This window comes from Uloborus diversus, chromosome 2, assembly GCF_026930045.1.
Source record: "Uloborus diversus isolate 005 chromosome 2, Udiv.v.3.1, whole genome shotgun sequence".
Lineage (NCBI taxonomy): Eukaryota > Metazoa > Arthropoda > Arachnida > Araneae > Uloboridae > Uloborus > Uloborus diversus.
This window is the reverse complement of record NC_072732.1, coordinates 27,349,316-27,372,213: the sequence shown is the minus strand read 5'-3', so window position 1 is coordinate 27,372,213 and position 22,898 is coordinate 27,349,316. Positions and strand designations below refer to the sequence as shown.

General features: G+C 32.0%; 1 protein-coding gene across 1 annotated transcript in view; it reads right to left on the bottom strand.

Annotated features, from left to right (window-relative positions):
- The window catches only part of LOC129235139 (uncharacterized), a 117,094-nt gene that overhangs the window by 38,824 nt on the left and 55,372 nt on the right, over positions 1-22,898 (bottom strand). Inside the window, exons 5-11 of the mRNA XM_054868830.1 lie at positions 21,012-21,162; positions 18,995-19,282; positions 17,279-17,533; positions 15,160-15,310; positions 13,374-13,527; positions 7,905-8,084; positions 6,871-7,085 (exon numbers count right to left, since the gene is read on the bottom strand). Of these exons, the coding sequence (XP_054724805.1) occupies positions 6,871-7,085; positions 7,905-8,084; positions 13,374-13,527; positions 15,160-15,310; positions 17,279-17,533; positions 18,995-19,282; positions 21,012-21,162 (1,394 nt within the window). The remainder of the gene's footprint in view (positions 1-6,870; positions 7,086-7,904; positions 8,085-13,373; positions 13,528-15,159; positions 15,311-17,278; positions 17,534-18,994; positions 19,283-21,011; positions 21,163-22,898) is intronic.

Here is a 22,898-nt window from a genome sequence, read left to right as displayed (position 1 = left end):
CATAAATCAGTTCTGATTCGAAAGCCTACCCAAGGTAGCGCCAATAAACTAGAAAAGAAGGAAAGGTGGGGGAAGGGTAAGGCCGACTAATGATAATGAACTGTCACCATTCCCCACAGTCTTCATTTGAAAAAGAATTCTTTTATAAGATAGCAGGTGGTGAAATTAGCAATAAAAAATCGCTTCAGGGAAGTAGATATATTTTTTAAACAAGATGCCCTTTCCAACATTCATTAATTAAAAAAAGAAATAGGGGAACTGAATCCTAACCCCAGGCAGGGTTCCCGAATCACATCCCTCTTAAGGCACTCAAATATAGCCTGAAGTGGCGCTTTAAATATTTCAGCATCAAAGAATTTTCGGAAGAGAACTCCCAAACCCCTTCCTCACCACAAATTTCCTAAATTTCAATTTTGAAGTTTCAGTTTCTAAATTGTTTTGTAGGAATAGTTCCCCTCTTACCTATAAACATGACTTATGATCGCCTAAAAATTTTAATACTTTAATTTTGGAAACTTTTTGAAAAAATCTTCCTACACCCTTCCCCCTTAAGTCATCCAAAGATAGCCCAAAACAAAGCTCTTAAAATTTCAGAAACTAAAATATTTCGGGCTGGGGGTGCGGAGTCCCCCCCCCCTCTCATTGTGTTTACTAAACGCAGTGTAAGTTTTTGTTTAAGATTTATTTTTCTATTGAGAGAGCAACTCCCTTCCACACATCGCCAAAGACAACCCAAAGTTTTAAGACTTCAATTTCAATGCTTCGGGGAGAGAGACCCCTTCCCCCCCGAACTCTTTCCTCTAAGGTCACTAAATTTTATTTAAATTTGCGGTTTCCCCTTTTCATCACCGAAGATTTAAGAATTTAAATTCTAAAACGTATTGAGAGAAAGCCTTCGCATTCCCTCTTCTTAAATCTTCCAAAGATTACCTAAAGCTGAGTTCTGAATACTTTAGCTTGGAATATTTTTCGGGAAAGGAGAACCCCGAACCCCAAGACGGTCCAAAGTTGCGCTTTTAAGACTCCAGTTTCGGAATTTCGCCTAAAGAGATCCCCCTCCCTCCCTCTTGACATTGACAAAGACAGCCTAAAAGATTTAAGACTTCAGTTACAAACACTTTTTGGGAGAGGGTCGCAAATGCCCTTTAACTTAAGTCATTTCAGTATAGCCTCAAATAGTTTTTAATACGTCAGCTACAAAACATTTTCATGTTAGAACACCAAAACCATCTCGCATAAATTCACCAAAGATTGCCTAAGTTAGTGTCTTTAAGACTCCAGTCTTTCGATTTTTTTAAAACACACTTTTACATCATTAGAGACAGCCTAAAACTTTTTGACTTTTAAATTTTTCAGAGGTTGCAGAGGAGAAATATCGAATCACTCCTAGCATCGAAAATATTTTCAATTCAGTTTTTCGATATTTTATACTGTAACCCGTGAGTAACCCCCCCCCCCCCCAGATTGTTCAAGATATCAACGTTTTAAGACCCCAGTATCGTGGGTTAATTTGCGGACAGATTACCCACTTTGCAAGAGCAGCGTTTTTTCGCAAACTCGTGCTGCCGTCATTTTTCTCCCCTTTCCTTTCTCTCCCCCCCCCATCCCATATTTCCATTCTAGCGAGTGTTTGATTCAATGACATTAGATTTTAGTGATTCCTCAAGTCATTGTCAAAAATGCAGGAACGGTTGTCCATCGGTGTTTCCAACCAGCTTGAAATCCCCCCCCCCCAATTATTTCCAAAATTCTCATTTTCATTAAAATTTTCAAAATCCTTGATAGTTTCTGTTTTACCTGGTATGTGGACGCCCTTTGCTTTGGCGAAAATAGTTCATTTATTTTTGTCAATCACTCTCATTCGGTGATGCAGATTCAACTCTTAAGACATTTTAAGAGCGTACATAATTTTCATTTATGCGTGTAAAGTTTGCAAAAAAAAAAAGCAAATGAAATAAACGAAAGAATGATTTAAAATAGCATGAGAAAAGGCTAAATTTTCAATTAGAGCCGATTGCCTCGAAAAATCAGGGAGAATAGCGAGCAATTCCTCGGTCTGCAATGCAGTGAGTTGGAAATAACAAAGCTATACCTAAAAAAAAAGTCAAACGGCGCGAGTCAAAAAGCCACTCCTCCAAAAGCACGTTGCAAACAAAACAAGCACATGGCGGAAAACCGAAAGAATGTCAATGTAAATTCGTGGTTATGGAACGGTCCAGTAATACTAAAGCATATTTTTCAAACACTCAATTTTTCTTTTTTCATTAAAAACTAAAAGAAAGTCATTGAATTTCTTTCCGTCCCGACCTCCGTCTCGGAAATTTTGTCAAGACGGAAATCCGTCCTGAGACAGAAGGTCTTGCACCCATGATGGCGACTTAAATTAATTTGCACCTACAGTCAATTCCAGTTAATCAGACCGATATGTATGGCAAGTATACAAAAAAGAAATATCACTGATTACAAAAATTTTTCACTGAAAAATAAACTTCAAAAAAATAAATAAAAATTACAACAATTTTCAGACTGATATGGTTTTAGTTACATTCTCTTCAGCCAGTAAATGGCCAGTATTGATTCAATTCAATAACCAGTAATAAAAATGAGCAAGAGAAAAAATAAGTTTTAAAAAGTACATAGCAGCTATTAAATTCTATTGAAAAGCAAAACTACGTATTTTACAACAAAAGATTTTTGAAAAATTACATTTTATTCATAGAGCTAAACATTGAAATTAATTTTATCGTATGTGCTAACTGAACTAAAAAAAAAAAAAAAAAAAAAAAAAAAACTTCACTGAACTTTGCTCGAACAGTGCTGGCACGCAGTGGGAGTTTGTTAAAGATTCCTCCTGTAAATATTGCTGGATTTAAATTATTACAAGAACCATAATTATTTTTGAATGCACAAATTTTTAAGTTCTCTGACACACCTGAAACTTGCGTTAAGCAGGTGATTCATAGTGTTTTCCTACTTAATTTCATGTTCCTTGGGCCCGATTAATGGACTTTTTTTTCCTAGTAAAAGACTATTAATGGGATTTGTTTCGGTTCTTTAAGATTTGGCCTGAATACGCAACTGGTCTGATTAACCGGTGGTCTAATTAAGCAGATTTTACTGTAGTAAGATTGGGTTTTCTGGATTTTAGGATTCTAAAATTGGGGTCCTATACTGTGCTAATTGATAACAAAATAATTATCGATAGTTAAGGTAAACACACCAGTAGTGGCCACTTTAAGGTTTATATTTGAAAAAAAAAAGGATTCCAGGTCTCCCAGTGGATTCAAAAATGCGTCAAACGTGCAAGAGGTATTCTGCCATGTGCAGGTAAACGGCAGTATCTGCAGAAATGAGTTTTCGAGATATTTGAAGAAATCTGTTGGATTCAATGCTAACAATAGGAAAATGTTGGAATGAGGCGTATTTTTCGCCTTTTTTCCAGCGGAAAACAAATAAGCGAACTTGTATAATAAAGATAACGTACAATAAATGCCAAAAACGCAAAAAAAAAAAAAAAAAAAGAAAAGAAAATTTTGCAGTTACTGCCCTTTACCTGCGCACAGCAGTATTATTTCCTGAAAGTTTGAACTCATTGGAAAACCTGGAATATTATTATTTTTTAAATAAAAACCTAGAAGTGGCTACTACTGAAGCAATTTGAAGCACTGGATACTACTGATGTGTTTACCTTACAATTACTTCTTGTATGTATATATTTTTTAAAATAACATTTTCAGGGTTCCCACTCCTTTACCAAAACAAAAAGTAAGGAATTTTTAAGGACCTTTTTAAAATAAATTAAGGACCTCAAAATATCAACTACTCATTAACTTATTTATTATTAAATCCATATATCTATATCATACAAATATGCCTTAGTTTTTAAGCAGTTTTCCGCAGAAAAATAACACTTAACATTGCAAAGTCAGACTAAAATTAGTTGATGTAAGGAAAAAAAAAGCTCAATTCTTAATTTTTTCCAAAAAAATTCTTAAATGGATGTCCATGAGAAGAAGAACTAATTTAATAGTATTTATTTTAGTAGTTTAGTTTTTAGTATGATTAAATATTTACACAGAAGTTAAAAAAATCACTATCTCGAATCGGTTATTCAAAGGGTAAAATTCAGGGCAGGATGACACCATACAGAACTTTCTCAAATCCCTTCCTTGAAAATAGTCCGAACAGGAAATTCCTGCCCAGAGAAGTTTCATTATCTTATATTAAAAAGAATTGCTTGTTAACAATTAGTATAAATTTTGAGATAAGCACAGCACTCCAAGCACAAACATTTACAATATTGGCATACTGAAGAAATTGAATTTTAGCCCTTGATATAAACAAGGTGACCACAGGAGGAACAGAATCATGTTCCCTGATTTCTTCCTGTCCAACTAAATTGGTCCGACTTCTCTTATAGCCAATTTTCCATTTTCAGAAGGTTATATTTCTACTCCTTGTTACTTGAATGCATCTAGCCAATAATACTATTTCAGGGACTAATTTGCATTGAGACTGCTGATTCGTTAGGAAACAGTATTTAATAAAAATGCAAAAACTTCCTTAACAAAACGAATGTTTTTTCCATTTAAAATTAGTTTTCTACTCTCTCTACATCTCCAAAGAGCCTACTGTTTTTTAGACTTCAGTTTTTAAAAACTTTTGAAGAACATCCCCCACTGTTCCCCTTCCTTGAACTTCACAAAAGATAGTTTTAAGTTGCGCTTTCAAGATTTCCATTAAAAAAATAGAATAGCGTCTGAATCCGCTTAGCCTTAAATCATCTAAAGATGGCCTAAATTAGTGTTTTTAAAACTTCAGCTACAAACAATTTTTGAGGGAGAGCCCTCCAAACTTCACAAAAAATTATCTAAATTTGCGTTTTTACCACTCTCGTTTCGAAAACTTTCAAAGGGGAGCCTTACTTTTATCCCACCAAACACAGCCTAAAAGTTTTAAGACTTCAATACTAAAACTATTTTTGGCAGAGTGGCTCCTAATTCTCCCCTATAAGACACTTAAAAATTTCCTAAAGTAATGTTCTTTACATATGGATCAGCTTTGGAAATTTTTCGGGGAGAATCTCACCAACCCCTAATTAAACAACAAAAGAAAGCAGCTTAAAACTGGGCCGATAAATCATCAATTCTGAAATATTTCCGGAGGCTGGAAGAGAATCACCAACACCTACCCTTACATTTACCAAAGGCCTAAATTTGTGTTTTTAAGACTCCAGTTTCAGAATTTTTTCTAAGTCTTCCTATATTTACATTACAAAAAACAAACTAAAAGTTTTAAGACTTCAAATTTTTCGGATGAGAGCCCAAAACTTTCCTCATCCTTGAATCACCAAAGATAGCTTGGTGCAGAGTTCTAAATATACTAGCTTCAAATTTTTTTTGAAAGAGAGCCCCCCTAAACCCTTGTGATAAATTCACCAGAAGATGGCTTAAATTTGCGTTTTTAACAGTTCAGTTTCATATTTTTTTCTGAAGAGAGCACCCGCACTATTTTCACACTACCAAAGACCGTCCAAAATTTCAAGAGTACGATTTCAAAAAATTGTTGTGAGACCACCTCCAAATACTCTTTTCTGTAAGTTATAGAAAGATAGCTTAGACCTAAAGACAGCTGAGAAGTTTTAATCCAGCTTCAAAATTTGTCGGAGGAGGGCAAGCCCCGAAACCCTCCTCCTATACTCATGAAAGATGGCCAAGAGTTGAGTCTTTAAGGCTCCTGATTTTAATTTTTTCTACAAAGAACTCTTCTGCCATTTACCTTGGTATTACTCAAGACAAGAGACAGCATAAAAGTTTTAAGACTTCAGTTGCAAACGTTTTTCAGGAGAGAGCCTCAGAACCCCCTCTCCCTAATTCACCCAAATATAACCTAAAACATGGCTTTTAATACTTCAGCATTTTCAAGACTCCAGTTTTGTAATTTTTTCAAAAAAAAAAAAAAAAAAAAAAAGGACCTCTCTTCAATACTATTAAGTCACTAAAGATAGCCTAAACTTTTTTTCGATTTCAGTATCTTTCAAAACATTCCAAGGGTTCAAACATTCCTAAGGACTCTTCTTAATTCTCCAAACTTCAAAAATTGCCTGCAATTACGTTTACACAACCTCGTTCTCGAACGATTATAGACATTTTTGAATTTTTTCTTTAGAAACTGCCCCTGTTTAAAAAGCTGCCAGCAGTAGTAAAAAATAAGGACTTTCAAAGGGTTTTAAGGATCTTGAGCATAAACTAAGTACTTTTAAGGGCCCTTATTTTTGAAAATGAAAATTAAGGAGTTTCTAAGGTCTTTTAAGGACCGTGGAAACCCTGATTTTGGATTGCATTTATTAAAACATTTTGCTAGCTAAAAGTAAAAAGTAAAATTTATCAAGTGAACAAAATTTAACAAATTGTCAAACAAAAATCATGCAACCTGGAATAGAAGTAGTCGGCAGTGATGTCTTCCTAGACAAGCACATGGAACTAATATCTTGACAAAGCTTTTCCAGTAAGTCATGGTGATCAACACACTCTTTACTTGGTGAAATGAAAACATTTTCATCTTGAAAATTTTCCAGCTCTGCATCACTCTGTTTACGGGCTAAATTTATTTTTATAGTATGGCTTCTGTTGTGTGGAGAGCTTCTCAAGTTCTCAACAGGTGCTTCATCAACTACAAAATCTTCAGAAATTTTCATTGAATCACAGCTAGTTTTATTGCACTTCAATTTATTTCCTTTGCTATTACATTTTGATCTCTTTGATATTTTGCAAGCATTAGAGTCAGATTTTGCTGGCTTCACTTTTGTACGATTTTCCGCAATTTTAACAGGCCTTGCATCATAAAGATGCCTCTGACTTTTTGATTTACTCTTTTTGGGAGTGCAGAGCAAAGATAAACTCCATATGTCACCAGCAGAACTCACACCTAAATGATTATTTTTTGACTTAAAAAATTTGTAAGATGAGTCATCACAGTTTTCAGATTCACTTTTGAGAATTTTTTTTCGAGTCCTCAACATGGTAGATGCTTTAGGTTTGGGAAGATCTTTAGGATCATTAAAAAGTATTTCATCATCACTGTCACTGAATAATAAAGCTTGTTTTCCAGGTGAATTCAGCAATTCTAAATCCTTTTTAACAACTGTAGACAAAATATCTTTTTTAATTGGCGCCTTATTATGTTTTGAGATGTTTCCAAATTTTGTGACAGTAATTCGTGGTACTTTAGGTGTTTGAACATGATCAGTATTTAGTTTCCCATTGCTTGGTTTGAGACATGATTCTTGTACACATTTTACGGCAGGACAAATATGATGAACAACAGATGAGAGAGGAGCTAGTTTAAGATTTTTTTTCAAACTGATAGAAATTTGAAGATATTTCAGCGAACCAAAACTATTAGGATACATATACTTTGGAAAAGGTATTTTCTCAGAAAGAAAGTTCAACCCATAATTGAGGTAATGTTCAGCTTCTTGGATATTATTTTTTAGTAACGATACATGATACAATTGGATACAAGTATGAATTGAAATCATCACTTCCGCTTTTGTGAGACAACGATATGAAGCTGCACTAGAAAATCCTTTAATAGTCTTCAAAATATTAGATAAATTAGTTTCCTTCCCTAATGTAGAGCAATTTTTCAAAAGAGTTTTCAATTCATCTTCAGCTTCTTTATAAGATCCTTTACAAACATGAGATGTACACGAAAGAGCTGATATTTCAAGCATTGTAATATATACAGAAAAAACGTCATCAGATTCTAATGATATATCTTTATCTTTCTTATTTGCTTTCACTTTACGACGCGAAATAGGGGAAGACTGAACATCAATGTTATTAATTAAATCGTGCTTCACACTCCTTTGTAGTCTAACAGAGCCAAGGGACATTTCCAACCCATCTGGAGAGTCAGGCACTGTAGAATCTTCAATTTGCAGAAATGCCTCTGACAGCAATGATCCAGCATCTTGAGATTTATCATTTATGTACTTCAATCCATTTATTTTTACCAAGCAATCAGTTGTGTTATCACACAATAGGTCCACTTGAGCCAAAACAATTAGAATTTTAGAAGACCTAGAAAAATGAAAATGAAATATTCAATTTCTATACATTCATTGAAATAAAACTTGTCTAAATAATAAAGAATTTTGAAAAATAAATTCCGTACTGTATGGAAAATTCTGCACAAACTGTTAAATAGAAACTATTTTTATTAAGTTTAGATAAGAGCTTCAGATAAGGCTGTAGGACAATATATACAGACTGTCTGCATTTAATCTGCATGAGCTCGATTTTTACAATCATTAGTCTTATACCTTCCAATTGCAAATATGATTGAAATAAGACGCAGATTTGAGATCCAGTACGGGACCCTAATTTCAAAACTTTGAAATACAAAAATTTTCCCCTTAAATGTATATTTTTCAAATTAAAAATTTTAAATATTCCATACTGTTAATGTTTGGCTATTGCTTGCCGAACCCATAAAACTTGCAATTTATTTTTATGTTTTTTCAATGCCACTTGTTATGCGTAAATTAGTGTTTTGCTCTACTTGTGCAGCAATCTTTTAGCATCTGCTTTTGGTTAATGATAATTCATTTTATCTTCTCATTATTGTACAAGGTGTGGCTATTAAATAACGAGGCCGAGTCTGCTATAGAAGAAGTTTGCATGTGCCAAACACCAACAAATATTATCATGAAGCCTTCTCTTTTTAATGCAATACCTCGCTTCTGTGAACAAATAAGTACAGCCACATCCTTTATTCGCATTCAGGGTGGCGACAGAAACTGTGAAAAAAAGTTCCCTGACTAAGTTCACCAAATTTCCCTGATTTACGTTACTAATGATAATGGTTTCCTTTCTTTGCTCTACTTGAAATCCCTTGTATGTTTGCATAGAATGCAATATTTTAAACGTTTTAAGTTGTGTAAAGTTGTTGAACTAAGGATATATTTTTTAAAAAATGCTACTTTTTTAACAAAATGGTTAAAAAAAAAAAACTTATCAAATCAATTTTTTTGGGAAAAAAAACTACAAAACAGTATATTCAATGTTTCTACATGGAAAGATAATAGAAAATTAAAAAAAAAAAACTTTATTTCCAGAAATCACTTAGTATAAGAATTTTAAGAAACTATTAAAATCACTCTTAAAAACATATGTGTATTTATGATAGAACTAAAAAGTAATTGAAATTATTTTGAACTAAATTTTTAAACAGCATAATAATTGTTGCAAGAATAACAAGTAATAGTGAAAGAATAAAAGTAATGTAGTTATTCTTATATAACTAATTGACATATTTATGCAAAACAGGTGAAACTTTTTGACATCCATTCATACAGAGCTTTTCTCTAATCAAGAACATAGATTTTAATGAATGAATACAGCATTTTAACAATAAAAAAATAAATATATTTACTTAAGTACACAAGTTAACTCTGTTTCAAATGATTTCAGTACGTAACGAAAAAAATCTTGCATTCCTTTTGTAACAAACAACTTTGAAATGCAAGAAAAAGAAAAAAAACAATTAGTTGATTTCGAAATATATAAAAGAAGAATACAACTTGGTTATAAAATAAAAGAATCATTTAAGTCTGCAGAAAAGAAAACTTTTATAATCTGCGGTGACAACAAATAGCATAATGCAAAAAATGAAAATTTTTTTTTGAATGAAAGTTCAATTTTAGCAATTAAATTAAAAACGCGAAGAAGTAATAACTTTTAAGCTTTTATCAGTATTAATTCAATAACCAAAGATTTCTTCTGAAACCGTGATTACAGTACGCTAATCACTTCGAGACAAACGAATAAAGGCAAAGGAGCTAAGGCATTAATGAAGGCTTAATCTTTGCCTGTATGGTTGTTTATTTTACGTCGCATTGAAAGCGTGAAGGGAAATTTTAAGCTAGGTAAAATAAACAACCTAACAGACACAGAAGCAATCTTAGGAAGTTCATCCTAATAAGTAAGATTCAATACCTTGACGTTGAGGAAAAAAGATGCAAAAATATGCGGCAATGTATAATTACACCTCATTCATTTTACTTTTTTTTGAGCAGATAATTGGCGGAAAATGCGTAGGGAATTAGGATACTTAATTTTGTAAAGCAAAAAAGTTTTTTTCTTCATAAAATCAATTTTCCCTGATTTTTTATTATTTTTTCGAAGTTCCCTGATATTTCCCCGACTTTTCCTTGATTAATAAACAGGGGTAGAAGTGACCGACTTGTCACATATAGGACATTTTCCACAAAAAATATAGGACACATTATATGAATAATTTTGCCATGAAAAAAGAAATAATACATATCATATATTATTTAGTTATTCTTATCAATGATCTTGTTTTAAAAAAAAATCTCAAACAAAATTATACCTTACATCTGAAATGACTTTCCTGTAGTTGAAAGAATAATTTTTGAAAAAACAGTGTACTTTATAGACTAAATAACTAAACAAAATTTGAACCAAGATAATTTTTATTTTTTCTTCCTTATTCATGACCCAAGTACTAATTCCACTGTTCTTTGATTTTATATCTAAACTGAACCCTTTACCACTTGTATTAAGAACAAACAGAGCTTGAGAAGGATCCTTCAGACGTTTTTCAAAGTTTTCCTTTTGCTTGAATGTTTTAGCATGCTGCCTCAATTGCAAAAATCCACAATTGCTTATGGGCACTGAACAGTTGCAAAAATGGCAAAAAGCGGTAAATTCATCTTTTCCTTAATGCACCATGCACCAAAATTTGTAGAATTAATGTCCTCCTGGTTCAACAACTCCACAGGGAATTTTGTTAAGCGATGCGATTTCACCATTATAATTCCACTTATTACAACAAACTACATTTTAACATCATAAGGAACTAACATGCCACGATCCCAAAATTCCACAAAAAGAAAAGATTGCAAAAAGAAAATTAGAACATTCCGATAAGAAAATGCACTGAACACAAAAATATACCAACGAAAACCATGATGGAAAACAAAACAAACGGCTGTTGCCCGCCAAAAGCAAAATTCTAAAACCAACTTCAGCCTTAGTTCTTGAAACTCCGCCCACTATACATTGACGTCACATTGCTGTAGCTAATGAGAGAAGGTGCCTGTTTCAGAATTTAGTCAGTTGAGTTTTTTAATTTGAAATTCGTTTGGGCACGTACTTGTAGCGAAAAATCCGATGTTAGAAAGTTTATTTACTGTTCTTTTTAAAAGATATATAGGGTAAAAAATGGGAATATAGGAAATATAGGACATTTTTGAAAAATATAGGAAATATAGGACTATTTTGATGCTTTTTTTGAAAATATAAGAAATATAGGATACATAGGACTACTTCGACCCCTGAATAAAGTTCCCTGACTTTTCCCTGATCTCCCTGATCCGTCGCCATCCTGGCATTCGAGTTGCTTTTTTTTTCACCGCAAAAATGCTAAGCATAAAAGTAGAATAACGAATCATTGTGAAATTTTACATGGACCTAGGAAAACTGGTACTGAAATTATTACAAAAAGTGTGGAAATGAATGTTTCTCATGTGTACATGTTTTTGAATGGTTTAAGTGATATCAAGATGGCCAAGAAGACGTTCTAAATGATCCACGTTAGGGTTGCCCTTCCACGTCAAAAAAGATGCCTTTTGGTTAAGTATTTGTGGGATAGCTGAAACTGTATGATTGAAACCACCTGAATTGTGTTAGAAAACCCGAATTGTGTAAAGCTAAATTCCATTTATTTTGTATTAAAAACTTGAAATGCAAATCTAACTTTTTATAAAGCCCCTAGGTTCTCAGATCCAAAATTAGGAAAATCACAAGCACAAAAAAAGTAGACATTAGAAAGATTAATGAAATCCAATTTTTTTCTCACATACCATTTTAAATTTGGGGCCATTTAACTTTTTAAGGGATCCTACAGTGGCTTAATAAATTTGATATTTCCTTGAAAATTATAAGAGCAATTTTAGTGTGATTTTATCATATATTTATATTTTTTTAATAACAATTAAAAGGATAAATATATACTGTATTCTTACTTCAACGATTGCCAATTATAAGTGCTCCATCAAGCGACATGTTTCCATCTCATTTTCAGCCCCAGTCCCTTGGAATTTTGAACTCTAATAACTCCTTAAATATCAGACATAAGTGAATCATTCAATAAGTAAGCACGAAACTGTAGTCCTCGGCTGGAATGACTGAGCTGGCGGTGTATTTCAGGTATAAATGTATCAATTTAGTTTTTTTGGTGCTAATAGCTACCGTGTTGAGATTGAGAGATAAAATCACTCAGTCTATGACTACAGGTGATAGATAGAAGCTATTTGTTGGATGCTAAGTTATCTCACAGATGAAGTATTTCTTATAATCAAGGAAAGAATGGAAAGGAAAGTGGGGGAAGAAAATTATGATTCACAAGCTTTAAAACTGATGCACCGGCTGCTTTTTTAGGACCGTATTTGAGAGCTTGTATGAATTTCATCTAATTATGTAAATATTTACAGGGGGTGGGGGCTGAGCATGTGTGAGTTGTCATGCAAATTGCGTCTTCCTCCTATTATCAGGGGTGATTGTGAGTTCATCAAAAAACACCTGAAAGTTTCAAAGCGAGAACGGGGGGGGGGGGGGGGGGGGGGGGTAATCTTTGGTTCCTATTACTTAAGTGCACCTTTGCCAAAGTATTGTATAGTTCTGAGTCAAAATATTGCGTGCACATTTAATTAAATTTTTAATGGATCACAAAGTTACTTTTGAGCTGGTGTTATACAAATTATCTTGACATTTGTCCATCTTAAGGGATAGTTGTCCATCTTAAGGCTCTTGCAGGTATATTTGATGAGTATTATATAATTTAAAATAAATTTCGGAGGTAGGGAGATAAAAGTATAACTAAAAAAGAACATAATTCCGGTATTTTCAGACATGAAAATACCGGAAATACGTTCGAAAATACCGGAAGTTCAGTAAAATACCGGACCACAATCACCCCTGTATTATGTGCAAATCTGAAACCAAGTACAGTAAAATTTCTCAAATGCGGACACTAACGGGATGATTTTTTTTGTCCACAATAGAGAGGTGTCCGCAGGACAGAGGTTTAATAATGTTATTTGTATTGGAACTGGGGAATTAAAAATTGTCTGCATAAGAGGGGTGTCCGCCTTTGAGAGGTGTCTGTTAGGAGGGGTTTTACTGTATTTGGCAAAGTGTCACGCAATAAGGAAACTGATGACCATTTTTGGAGCAAAACTTTGATTGAAGTATTTTCACAATGGTTGCAAAACAAAATGAATAAAACACACTAGCTTATAGAATACAAAGTAGCAAAATTTTCAGTTTTAAATACAGTCATACCAATAAGTCAGAAGCATCGATTCTGCAAGGTGCAAACCTTCTTGTAAATAACATCTCGCAAAGCGAGGTTCGCCACACTCACGATAGAGTTCTCCAAGATGTAAATATGATTTCAAAAGACTTCTCAGCAAAGACGTACTAAAAGCTACAGAGGCTAGGAAAGAAATAATGTTATGAAACTCAGAGATTACACAATAACAATAGATGCTATTTGTTAATACATTCATCACTAACAAAATTTATAAGTAAAACTACTTTGCTAACAAGATTTAATAAAGTGTAATTAGTTTTTATTGAATAAAACACAACAAAATGAATTATATACAAAAAGGTTGCATCAGAATAACAGCCAGATTCTTTTGAAGACACACAAAGTAAATCAATTAAATCTATTACAGTTAGGTATATAACAAATATTCAGTCACTGTTTGGTATTCGGCACTTCTACCTAATCAAGATAGAGTATTCATGCTAATGCATTTAGCTTTTTAGCGGAATACACCGAGAATGAAAATAGTCTCTCGAATATGAATTTAAAACTGTTTAACATCTTATTGATAGAAAAGTGTTCGTTACAAAAAGTTACTAATTGTTAAAGCAATAAAACTTATGCTTAGGTAAGTACATAATGATATAAGCAGAATGAATATCAAATTTCATTTAAACCAACAATGAATTCAATTTTAAATAATCACAAACACCCGATTACATAAATTCATGCATAAAGATCAATGATATAAAAAATATATTACAGTGTCACATGGTGGAAAAAATCATTTAAATTCTAAAATTATGATGTAGAAACTAGCTTCTTAGCATTTTCTGTCAGAATTCCTTTCAGTTTCATATATGTTTCTTGCAACCAAAAATATTCTTTAACTATGCAAGTGTTAACAGAAGCTGAAAAAACTTTGTCAAATCTGCAAGCTTAAAAAAATGTTTTGCATTTGCTTCCCACCAATTAATTGGACACTCCAAACTAACTATTAGACTGGGCATAATCAGGCTGTTGTACATGGTATTTTCCTTGCAGTTCTACCTTAGCACTAGCTTAAGGGCAGCAACTGATTACTTAACACTGTTAGAAGTTTATCTAAAGACCGCTTTATCTGCAAAAATTTATTTTGCATATTTTCTTCGTATTATTATTGGCAAACATTTCAAAACTTAAACTGGTACCAAAAAAAAAAAAGGTTCAAGAACATTTACATTTTTCTAAAAATACTAACAATATGACTAAGTTAGCCTTCAGTAATGATCAATTTTTTAATATTAAGAATTATGTGGTAACCAATTTTTCTTAGATTCATTATTGAGCCATCAAATATTCGGTATTAGGGCAAACCGCTATTCATTACAACCCTAATTACAATCAGAATATTTATGGCATATTTGCTGAGTTTAGCAATTCACAAAAAAAAACTGATCTAATATAAAACAATTTTTTGAATGTTAATTGCAGCAAAATGGTTAAGCACATTATTGTTTCTTCAAAAGTATTACCTCTTGAGAGAGAGAATATAGTGCATAATTGTAACTTTCCGCATAATGCTTTTTAAAATCGAAAAAATATTTGCGTTAAGCAAAAGTACTTTAGTCAGATTTTGAGGTTCATTAGCAAAACATGAATAAATAAGGTATTTTTTGAGCAAGAAATCGATGAAAGGAACTTCATTTACTTTATGTTGCCAGAAATAAGTTTAAACTTTAATACAAGGAAGCAAAAATTCATATTTTGTGTCAAAAAGATTGCCTAAAATGTAATGATGGTAATTTTAATACGTACAACAGTTTTCTTTTTCAGTTAAATGCTTTAAAAGGGCTTTATACAAGGACATGGCTTCCAAGGATGAAGCCATAGCAGTATTTGTTCGCAAACTTTCTGCAATGTTTTCATCTCCAAATGCAGCAATAGGCAAAGATAAATAATAGCTCAGCTGAAGAGAGAAGTCAGCTTGCAATATTTTCACAGATCTAAACTTTTGTTCAAATACATGCCGTTCAGCAATGCTCTGTAAAACTTTAAAACCTTCGACAAACTGAAAAGAAAAGATAGAAATAAAATGAATTTCCAATACATAGTTGAAAAATGAAAGAAAAACATGATCATTTAATGGGTATACAAGTAAAACTAACCAAATCAACAAGCAAAAAAAAAAAAAATAATAATGTCAAGTAGTACACAGAGCATTACTTTTTTTTTAAGAAAAAAGTATTCAAGATTCTTCTAAAACACAAAAATCAGGAATGATTAGTTGAAATTAAGCAGGGCAGACTGGAGAGCAGAAAGCGGTTTCACCAGCCTCATGTAAGACATAAAGCAGGCTGATATACTAAACAAATTTCTTAAAATGATTGAAAATTAAGGCCAATGGATGCATTTATGTTTAAGAGCTGCACACTGAAAGTTCAAACCAGAAGTTAGCCAAACTGCTTAGTATGGAAATGCATCTCAAAACCCTACGGTCCGATTTTTTTAATTTTTCTATATTTTATATATTTTCTACTTTTTTGTTTTTTTACCGATATTTTTAAGATGCTTTAAGATTTATTTCATGCTCCTTTCTTCTTTATATTTTATTTTTGCTAGAAAGTAGGCTAAAAAAAGATTTTTTGTAACATTTCGTTAAAAACTACAATTACATATCGCAGCGTTATGTACTGTACTGTATAATAGTATAGTTATAGTATGTACATGAATTGTATTTGAAATAAATGGTATACTAATTCCCAAAACGGTATTTTCTAGGCTATTTCCGAAAATCCGAACTACCTACGGTCCCAAAGTTCGGATTTTCAACGTTTTATTGCAATTTTAAAAGCTTCTGCTTTCATTTGGCTAAAAATATCTATGCGAGAAAGTTTCCGTGAAGAATTTGAGAATCGTATAGAACGTTATGTAAATTTGAGAATCGTATAGAACGTTTGTGGGGTTTGATGAAGTTTATTGCAAGATTTTGGTATAGAAACAAGCAGGGTAATTTAAATGCAAAATTTTGAGATGATCATAATATTATCAATGGTGCTTTGTTTTTTGTTTTACAAAATAACTTGCATTTTCAATTACAAAGTTTTTCCCTAACTGACAAAAATTCTGACATTATTCATAAACAATCTCATTGATGAAAGGTATCATTATAAGATAAGATAAGTAAACTTAAATAAAAACGCAGTTTCATCTTTGACAACGATAGATGAATATCATTTCATAACGTTAATGATATTAACAATATTTTGATTGTAGGCAAAACTTATTCTTGATTATCTTCAAAATTCAAATCAGGAGAATATTTTTGTCATATCTCTATCTTTGGAGCATGTCTCTTGTAAAGTTATTTTACATACAACTTATAATCAAGCGGACCACAAAATGTTTTTTCAAGCTGATTCGATTAAAAATGGATTGTTACTGATGATAAAACTTGAATCTGCTCCTGATACAGAAATAGCTCAATAATCAATCACAGTTGTTTAAAGATTAAATAGGTTAAAAATTATAACATCAAAGTCATCCAAAAAATACTGAGCTTTCTTGATCAGTTATGCACTAATAAACAGTGAAATAGTCTGCAAAGAATGCTATTTAAATGCTTTGGAATGTTTATTTGGTTTTTTATTGAAAAAGATCTGAATTCCTTGAATTGATCACAGCAAAAAAATATACCTTCAACAAATGCCATAATGCAACTATTTTTGAGAAATATTCTCAAAAATGGCAATACAAAACTTGATGAAGCTAAAGAGCTTTTCTTTCTAAACTTTCTATTCTATTGAAATGTCACTAACGTTATAACATTTTTTGAAAAGAATACAGTAACTAGCACCAATACTTAGTTATTACTATAATGGACCACAAGTGATAAATTTTGCTAGAATCAAGAATTAACAAAATCAATGCTACTTACCTCTCCTGAATGAAAACAAAAATTGGACTTGGCCAAGTCAAACTTGACACTTATGACTTCTGAGTCAATCTCTGAAGTATCAAGCAATGACACATCCTTTTGGATGTGATTCAAAATTTTCGACGCCATTTGCAAGTATCCTAACCGAACTAAGAAATTGACCAATGAAATTCCAGCAAGAAGTTCATATTCCTTATTCCCCATATTTTCAGAAACCTTTTGTAAGATAACCAACATTTTCAATTCATTTACATCCTGCAAGAAGAGACATTATATTACTAAAAGATTATTGACTTTTATTATATTTATTAAACTAAAAAATATATATATATATTCAAAAAAATTCTATTTAAAGGGTGGCAAGATTTTAAAATAGACTATTTAAATGGGTATGTACATATCAAAATATAGATGAAAACAGAGACAGGATGTCTACAGAATCTCAAAAGTAAAAAAATTCTTCTTGGAGCAAGCAAAAAAGTTTGAAAAGAATCAGTCGATTTTTTTTTTCTATTTTTTCATATCTCATAAGATATTTTATTTTAGTGCCTAATATTCAAACCATTTCAAGCTCTTTATAAAGACTTTTTAATACATGTTAATACAGTTGTCTCTGTTTAATCTGATTGCAGTTAATGTTTCCAATCGCTAATTGTTATTAAAATTCCAAGGTCCTAATTGTTTCTGTTTTTTGTAAAAGTACAGTAAAAATTGTTATATGTGACCATTACATCGCTTAATGTCATCAGTTTTCAAATCAGGGATTGTGTTTGAAACACAATCAGAAACTTCTTAACATACTCAAGATTTTTCAAAAAAGTCAACCAAGAAATTAAAATCCTTCAGATGCAATATCTCAAGAGGTTGAATCATAGATGTATCAAAATACCCCCTTGTTTAAACATTAAAATCCTCAGAAGTTCGCCAGATTTTTACAGCAAAACAGATGGAGGATGAAACTGAGAGGTCATATGAGGAATGCCTTGCTGTTGGAAGATGTTAAAACGCTAAAATGAGGATTGCATTGCAAGTGTTGAAATGCAGAGTACAACACTGCCCTGATGACTCAAACAAAAACATTGATCATAAGCAATTTTTAAATACACCTTTAAAAAATATGTAACACTTCATAATTGATCATTCTTTTTAAAATGCATAATTTTTATGTTTTGATGGAAAGATAAAATAAATAGATTTGTTCTTTTGATTTTATTTTAAAAATCAGTATGTATGGTTTAAATTAGTAAGTTTATGAAATAAGTTTATGCAGTTCTCTTTAACTGTTAGTTACATAACCTCCAAGAATAAAACAATTCGCACAACAAAACTTCTTTTAGATAAACATTTTCAACTTAAAGAAAGAAAAACAACGTTAAAAATAGCACAAATTTGCCAGTTAAAACATCCGAAAAGACATCCGACAAAAAGCTCTTGTCGGATGTCTTTTCATCCATAAGCTCATTACTTTTTGCATTGGAAAAGGCGTTCCCTGTAACGCCGAAACACATGTCTGCTGTAATTGGCAAATTTGTGCTATTTTTAACATTGTTTTTCTTACTTTACTGTTCAGCACAAAGGTATTTATTTATCTTATTTTCAACTTAATCTGGATGAAGCAGTCAATTTTTTGAGAAATCACTGACACAGATAAAAATTAAAATCAAATTATAAGAAAGACAATGAAAGTAGATTAAAAACAAAAAAAAAAAAGAATACTTGAACAATAGTAGCATATGTTTCAGCTGCGGCTTGCATAAGCTCAAGAACAATATTTTCTTTCATGACTTCGGAAAGCTTCTTGTAGTCACAGGCAGGATCATTAAATACATCAGACCATATTTCAAGTGCCTGGTCTAAAATTTTAGTTACTTCAACTTCAACAGCTATTGTGACAAGAGGGAATGCAGGTTTAATATTACAAATGTCATTTTCATCTTCACAATCATTCAACTTGGTCTCATCCTTTCTCACAGGCGAAGGCTTTAATGCATTTTCTGCTTCTTTCTAGAACAAAGGAAAAATAAAGGCTTAACTGTCATCTATTGCTGCCTACAGTATAAAATAAATAATAAAATGTAAGCAATTTCTTTTAAAAAAAAGTTTTTATGAAACCTACTATTTGTGTATTCTGCCAAAGGACAGATAGGAAGAATTTGATTGATATTTTTATTTTAACAGAAAATAATAAAAAATATTTATAGCAGTTTTGGATACAACAATGTCAAAAAATTATAGCAAACTACTTCAAGGAAGTTTCATAAAACATTTTGAAATTCTGAGTTTCTACATTAAAATTAATTTCACAGAATTTCAATAAGGTTTGGGTAGGTCTTTGTTAGCATTTGGTGAATATTCTTCGAGTCCCCAAAGTTTTCATATTAATTATCATGATGTATGTGTGTAGACAAGGTCATTAGATAATGTCCGGCCAAATTTTTACAGTACAATAGATATCAGATCAGCCTTGGCGAAGGTGGGAACTGGTCTGTTTATGGAAAAATATGGATTTAACATTATTTAAAGTGCACATTAAATGTTTTTATACTTAGTAAATGCCTGTTGATAAGATTAAGTACAAATGCTATTTTGTATAAAATAAAAACTAAATAAGTGTTTAATGAAGGATTTTATTGTTTTTTTTATGTTTAAGAACACATACCAGATTTTAAAAAAATAATTGTTTCTACTCTTTATATATAGAAGTGATAGCTTTAAATCAGACAGTTATCCATTTTTATTTACCCACTTTCTTTGCCCCAAATATAAAAGATTGTTTTACAAGCACTATGTTAGACGAGGGATATCTGCATGTGTATAACTGCAGTAAAAAAATTACAAGATTCACCTTTTCCATTCGATGATTACTTTTTAAATGTCTTTTTAAATTTTTTTTTTCAATTTGTGTGTATATGCTTTATATACAGGTGTCCCTCGTATAACACGGTACTTCTACAAAACGGTTTCAAATTTGCGATTATTATAACATGGTTTCGATGTTACACGGTACGAAACTTGAATTTAATACTTCATAGTTCTGATATAACTCGAATGTTATATTTATAAAGATGGAATTTCATTTTTGTTTAATACATTCTGTTAATGGTTGATAACTCCAATAAGTTTTTACTTTGTTTTGATGAAACTTGGTTTCAATATAACACAGTACATCCTTTGATTTACATTATTTCTAAGTCTCATATAAAAAGGTTTTGATATAAGTATTAAATATTAGTAAAAATGTTATTTAAAAAAAGTCTCGTATAACATGGTTTTGATACTACATGGAACGAATTGACCATGTTATACGAGGGACACCTATATTCATTTTTTCAAGAATCCACGAGTGAAACAATATTAATTTTCCATTGTCTATTTTACACAAATATGCAAACGGCAAAAGGTCTCATCAGCGAGGACATTTTTTCACAGCCACCTTTTAGCTTAGTGCCTTAAGATTTCAAAATTTTCATGGAAGAAAGTCAATACAGCAGCTACTAATAAAAAAGTAGTGACTAATTTAAGTATCCTTCGGCTACCGACTAAAAATTTGAATCTTCAGGTTGAGTAAGGAGAGAAAATTTGGATGTATAAAAATGGTCAAGTGAAAATAAACCACAGGGATGAAATCAGAAATAAAGGAGCAAAATAGACAAACAAACAAATAAACAATAAATTCAGCAATGTTAGAGAAAGAATTTTAGACACTAAATAAAACAAAAATAAATACACTCACATCAGAAATTTTGTGCAGTGCTCTCAATTTAAATTGATACAACCAAAAATAAGCAGAGGACAACTGTAGCTTTAAAGTATTATCCGCAGAGTTTTCTTTGAGGCAGTCTTTAAGAATTTCAACGCTTTCCAAACACATATCAATGCATGATCTGAAAAAAAAAAAAAAGAAGCTAGCAATAAGAAAACTACAAGTATATTAATGGAGAAAAAAAAACTAAGCTTGTAATGATTTTTTAGATATATTATAATTTTACTTTTTTAATAAGGAACATATTTGATCCCTTAGAGGCTTTTTCATGCCTACTACTTTAAGAAAAGTGGAGGCACATATTCTACTTCGTGAAGATTTTTCAAACATGGTGGTAACCACTGCTAGAACTTCTTCTTCAAATGTGTACCTAAAAATGAAATGTACAAAAATTAGTTGTCAATATTTTAATAGAAATTCATACATGTTATTATCAAACATGAAACGTAAAAATCAAACACAGCCAAGGGCGCCCATATAGGGGAGCAAGGGGGGGCTTGAGATCCCCTTTGACATTAGAACTTTCTTGCTTTTAGTACTTTTTTCTTTGCAAAAATGTAAATACATTTGTTCTCCAGCCATTAATGAATAAGTAATTAAAAATGTCAAATTTTAATGACTCTAATCTATCCTGAAATCTGTTTCCATGGGGAAAATATCCTGCTAAACCATGGTTAAAATATCTGAGCTCCCCTTACAATTTTGCATATGGGCGCACATGAACACAACAATATTGATATACAGTATTAGGTAAATGTGGGGGTAAAAGAGAATATTTAAAGATAATTTACATTTTTTAAAATGAACAAAATTGACAAGTTATTTTAAAATAACAGTTAATAAAGAAAGAACTTGTTTGTGTGCAGTGCCTGAGCTACGATTTTTCGAGCCAGGTAAAATCTTGAAACTGCCTCCTTTACCCATTTTGGCTCTAATATACCATTTGTAGGATCTGAACCAGCTCTTGTCTGCCCTATAGTACTGTCAGAAATACTGCAAAAACCTTACTTATGGAAGAATGATATGGCAGGTGGATTTGGGCTAACTCGCAGGGACAGACCAATGTCCTCAAACAGCAGCTTCCCTGGTACCATACCATACCGTTAACTGTTTGGTTTGAGTAGGAAAGAGATTAAAATGTCCATCGGGTTACTAACCCGGACACCGCTCTCTTAATAGACATCTTAATTTGGTAGGCCTCATGGACAAACCAACGTGTAGAGCTTGCCTAATGACAGAAGACAGCTCAATTCCTGTATTGCGTAATTGTGACTATTATTCTGCACAAAGATTTGAATATTTAGGATATCACTGCGTGGATCCCTGGGAACTGTCTAATATTTCGGTTAGACAATTGCTCAAATTGGTTTCTGTTATTGGGGGCTCTTTTAGGAGTTCTATAAGGAATAGTACAATAGACTGGTTGCAGTGCTTACGCTCGTGTTGAGCTCTACCTTTTCACTTCATTCATTCATTCAAACCCATCTTTTTAAAGTTTTTTTTCATTGAGTTTAACAACAAAAAAAAAAGCCGCATTTACATGAGCCTTTTACACCTCGCATTTTCCTGCTCCAGCTCTGAAAAAAAAGTTAGAAAATTCACCGTTAACATCAAAAAAAAAAAAAAAGCTTGTACCTCGTACCAGAGAAAAAATCAGTTTTACCCAGCATCCTTAGCAGCTATATCCAGCAAGTAAACAAACTCGTTTTGTGCAGTGTATTCCGGGCACCCAGCATATACTTCAGAAACAGGAGGAAGAAAGATCTACATTTACCCGGGAAATAACTGGAATGCGGTTTCAAGCACGTTTTTTCCGAGGTAGAAAAGCTTCATGTGAATGGGGCGGGGCTATTGGGT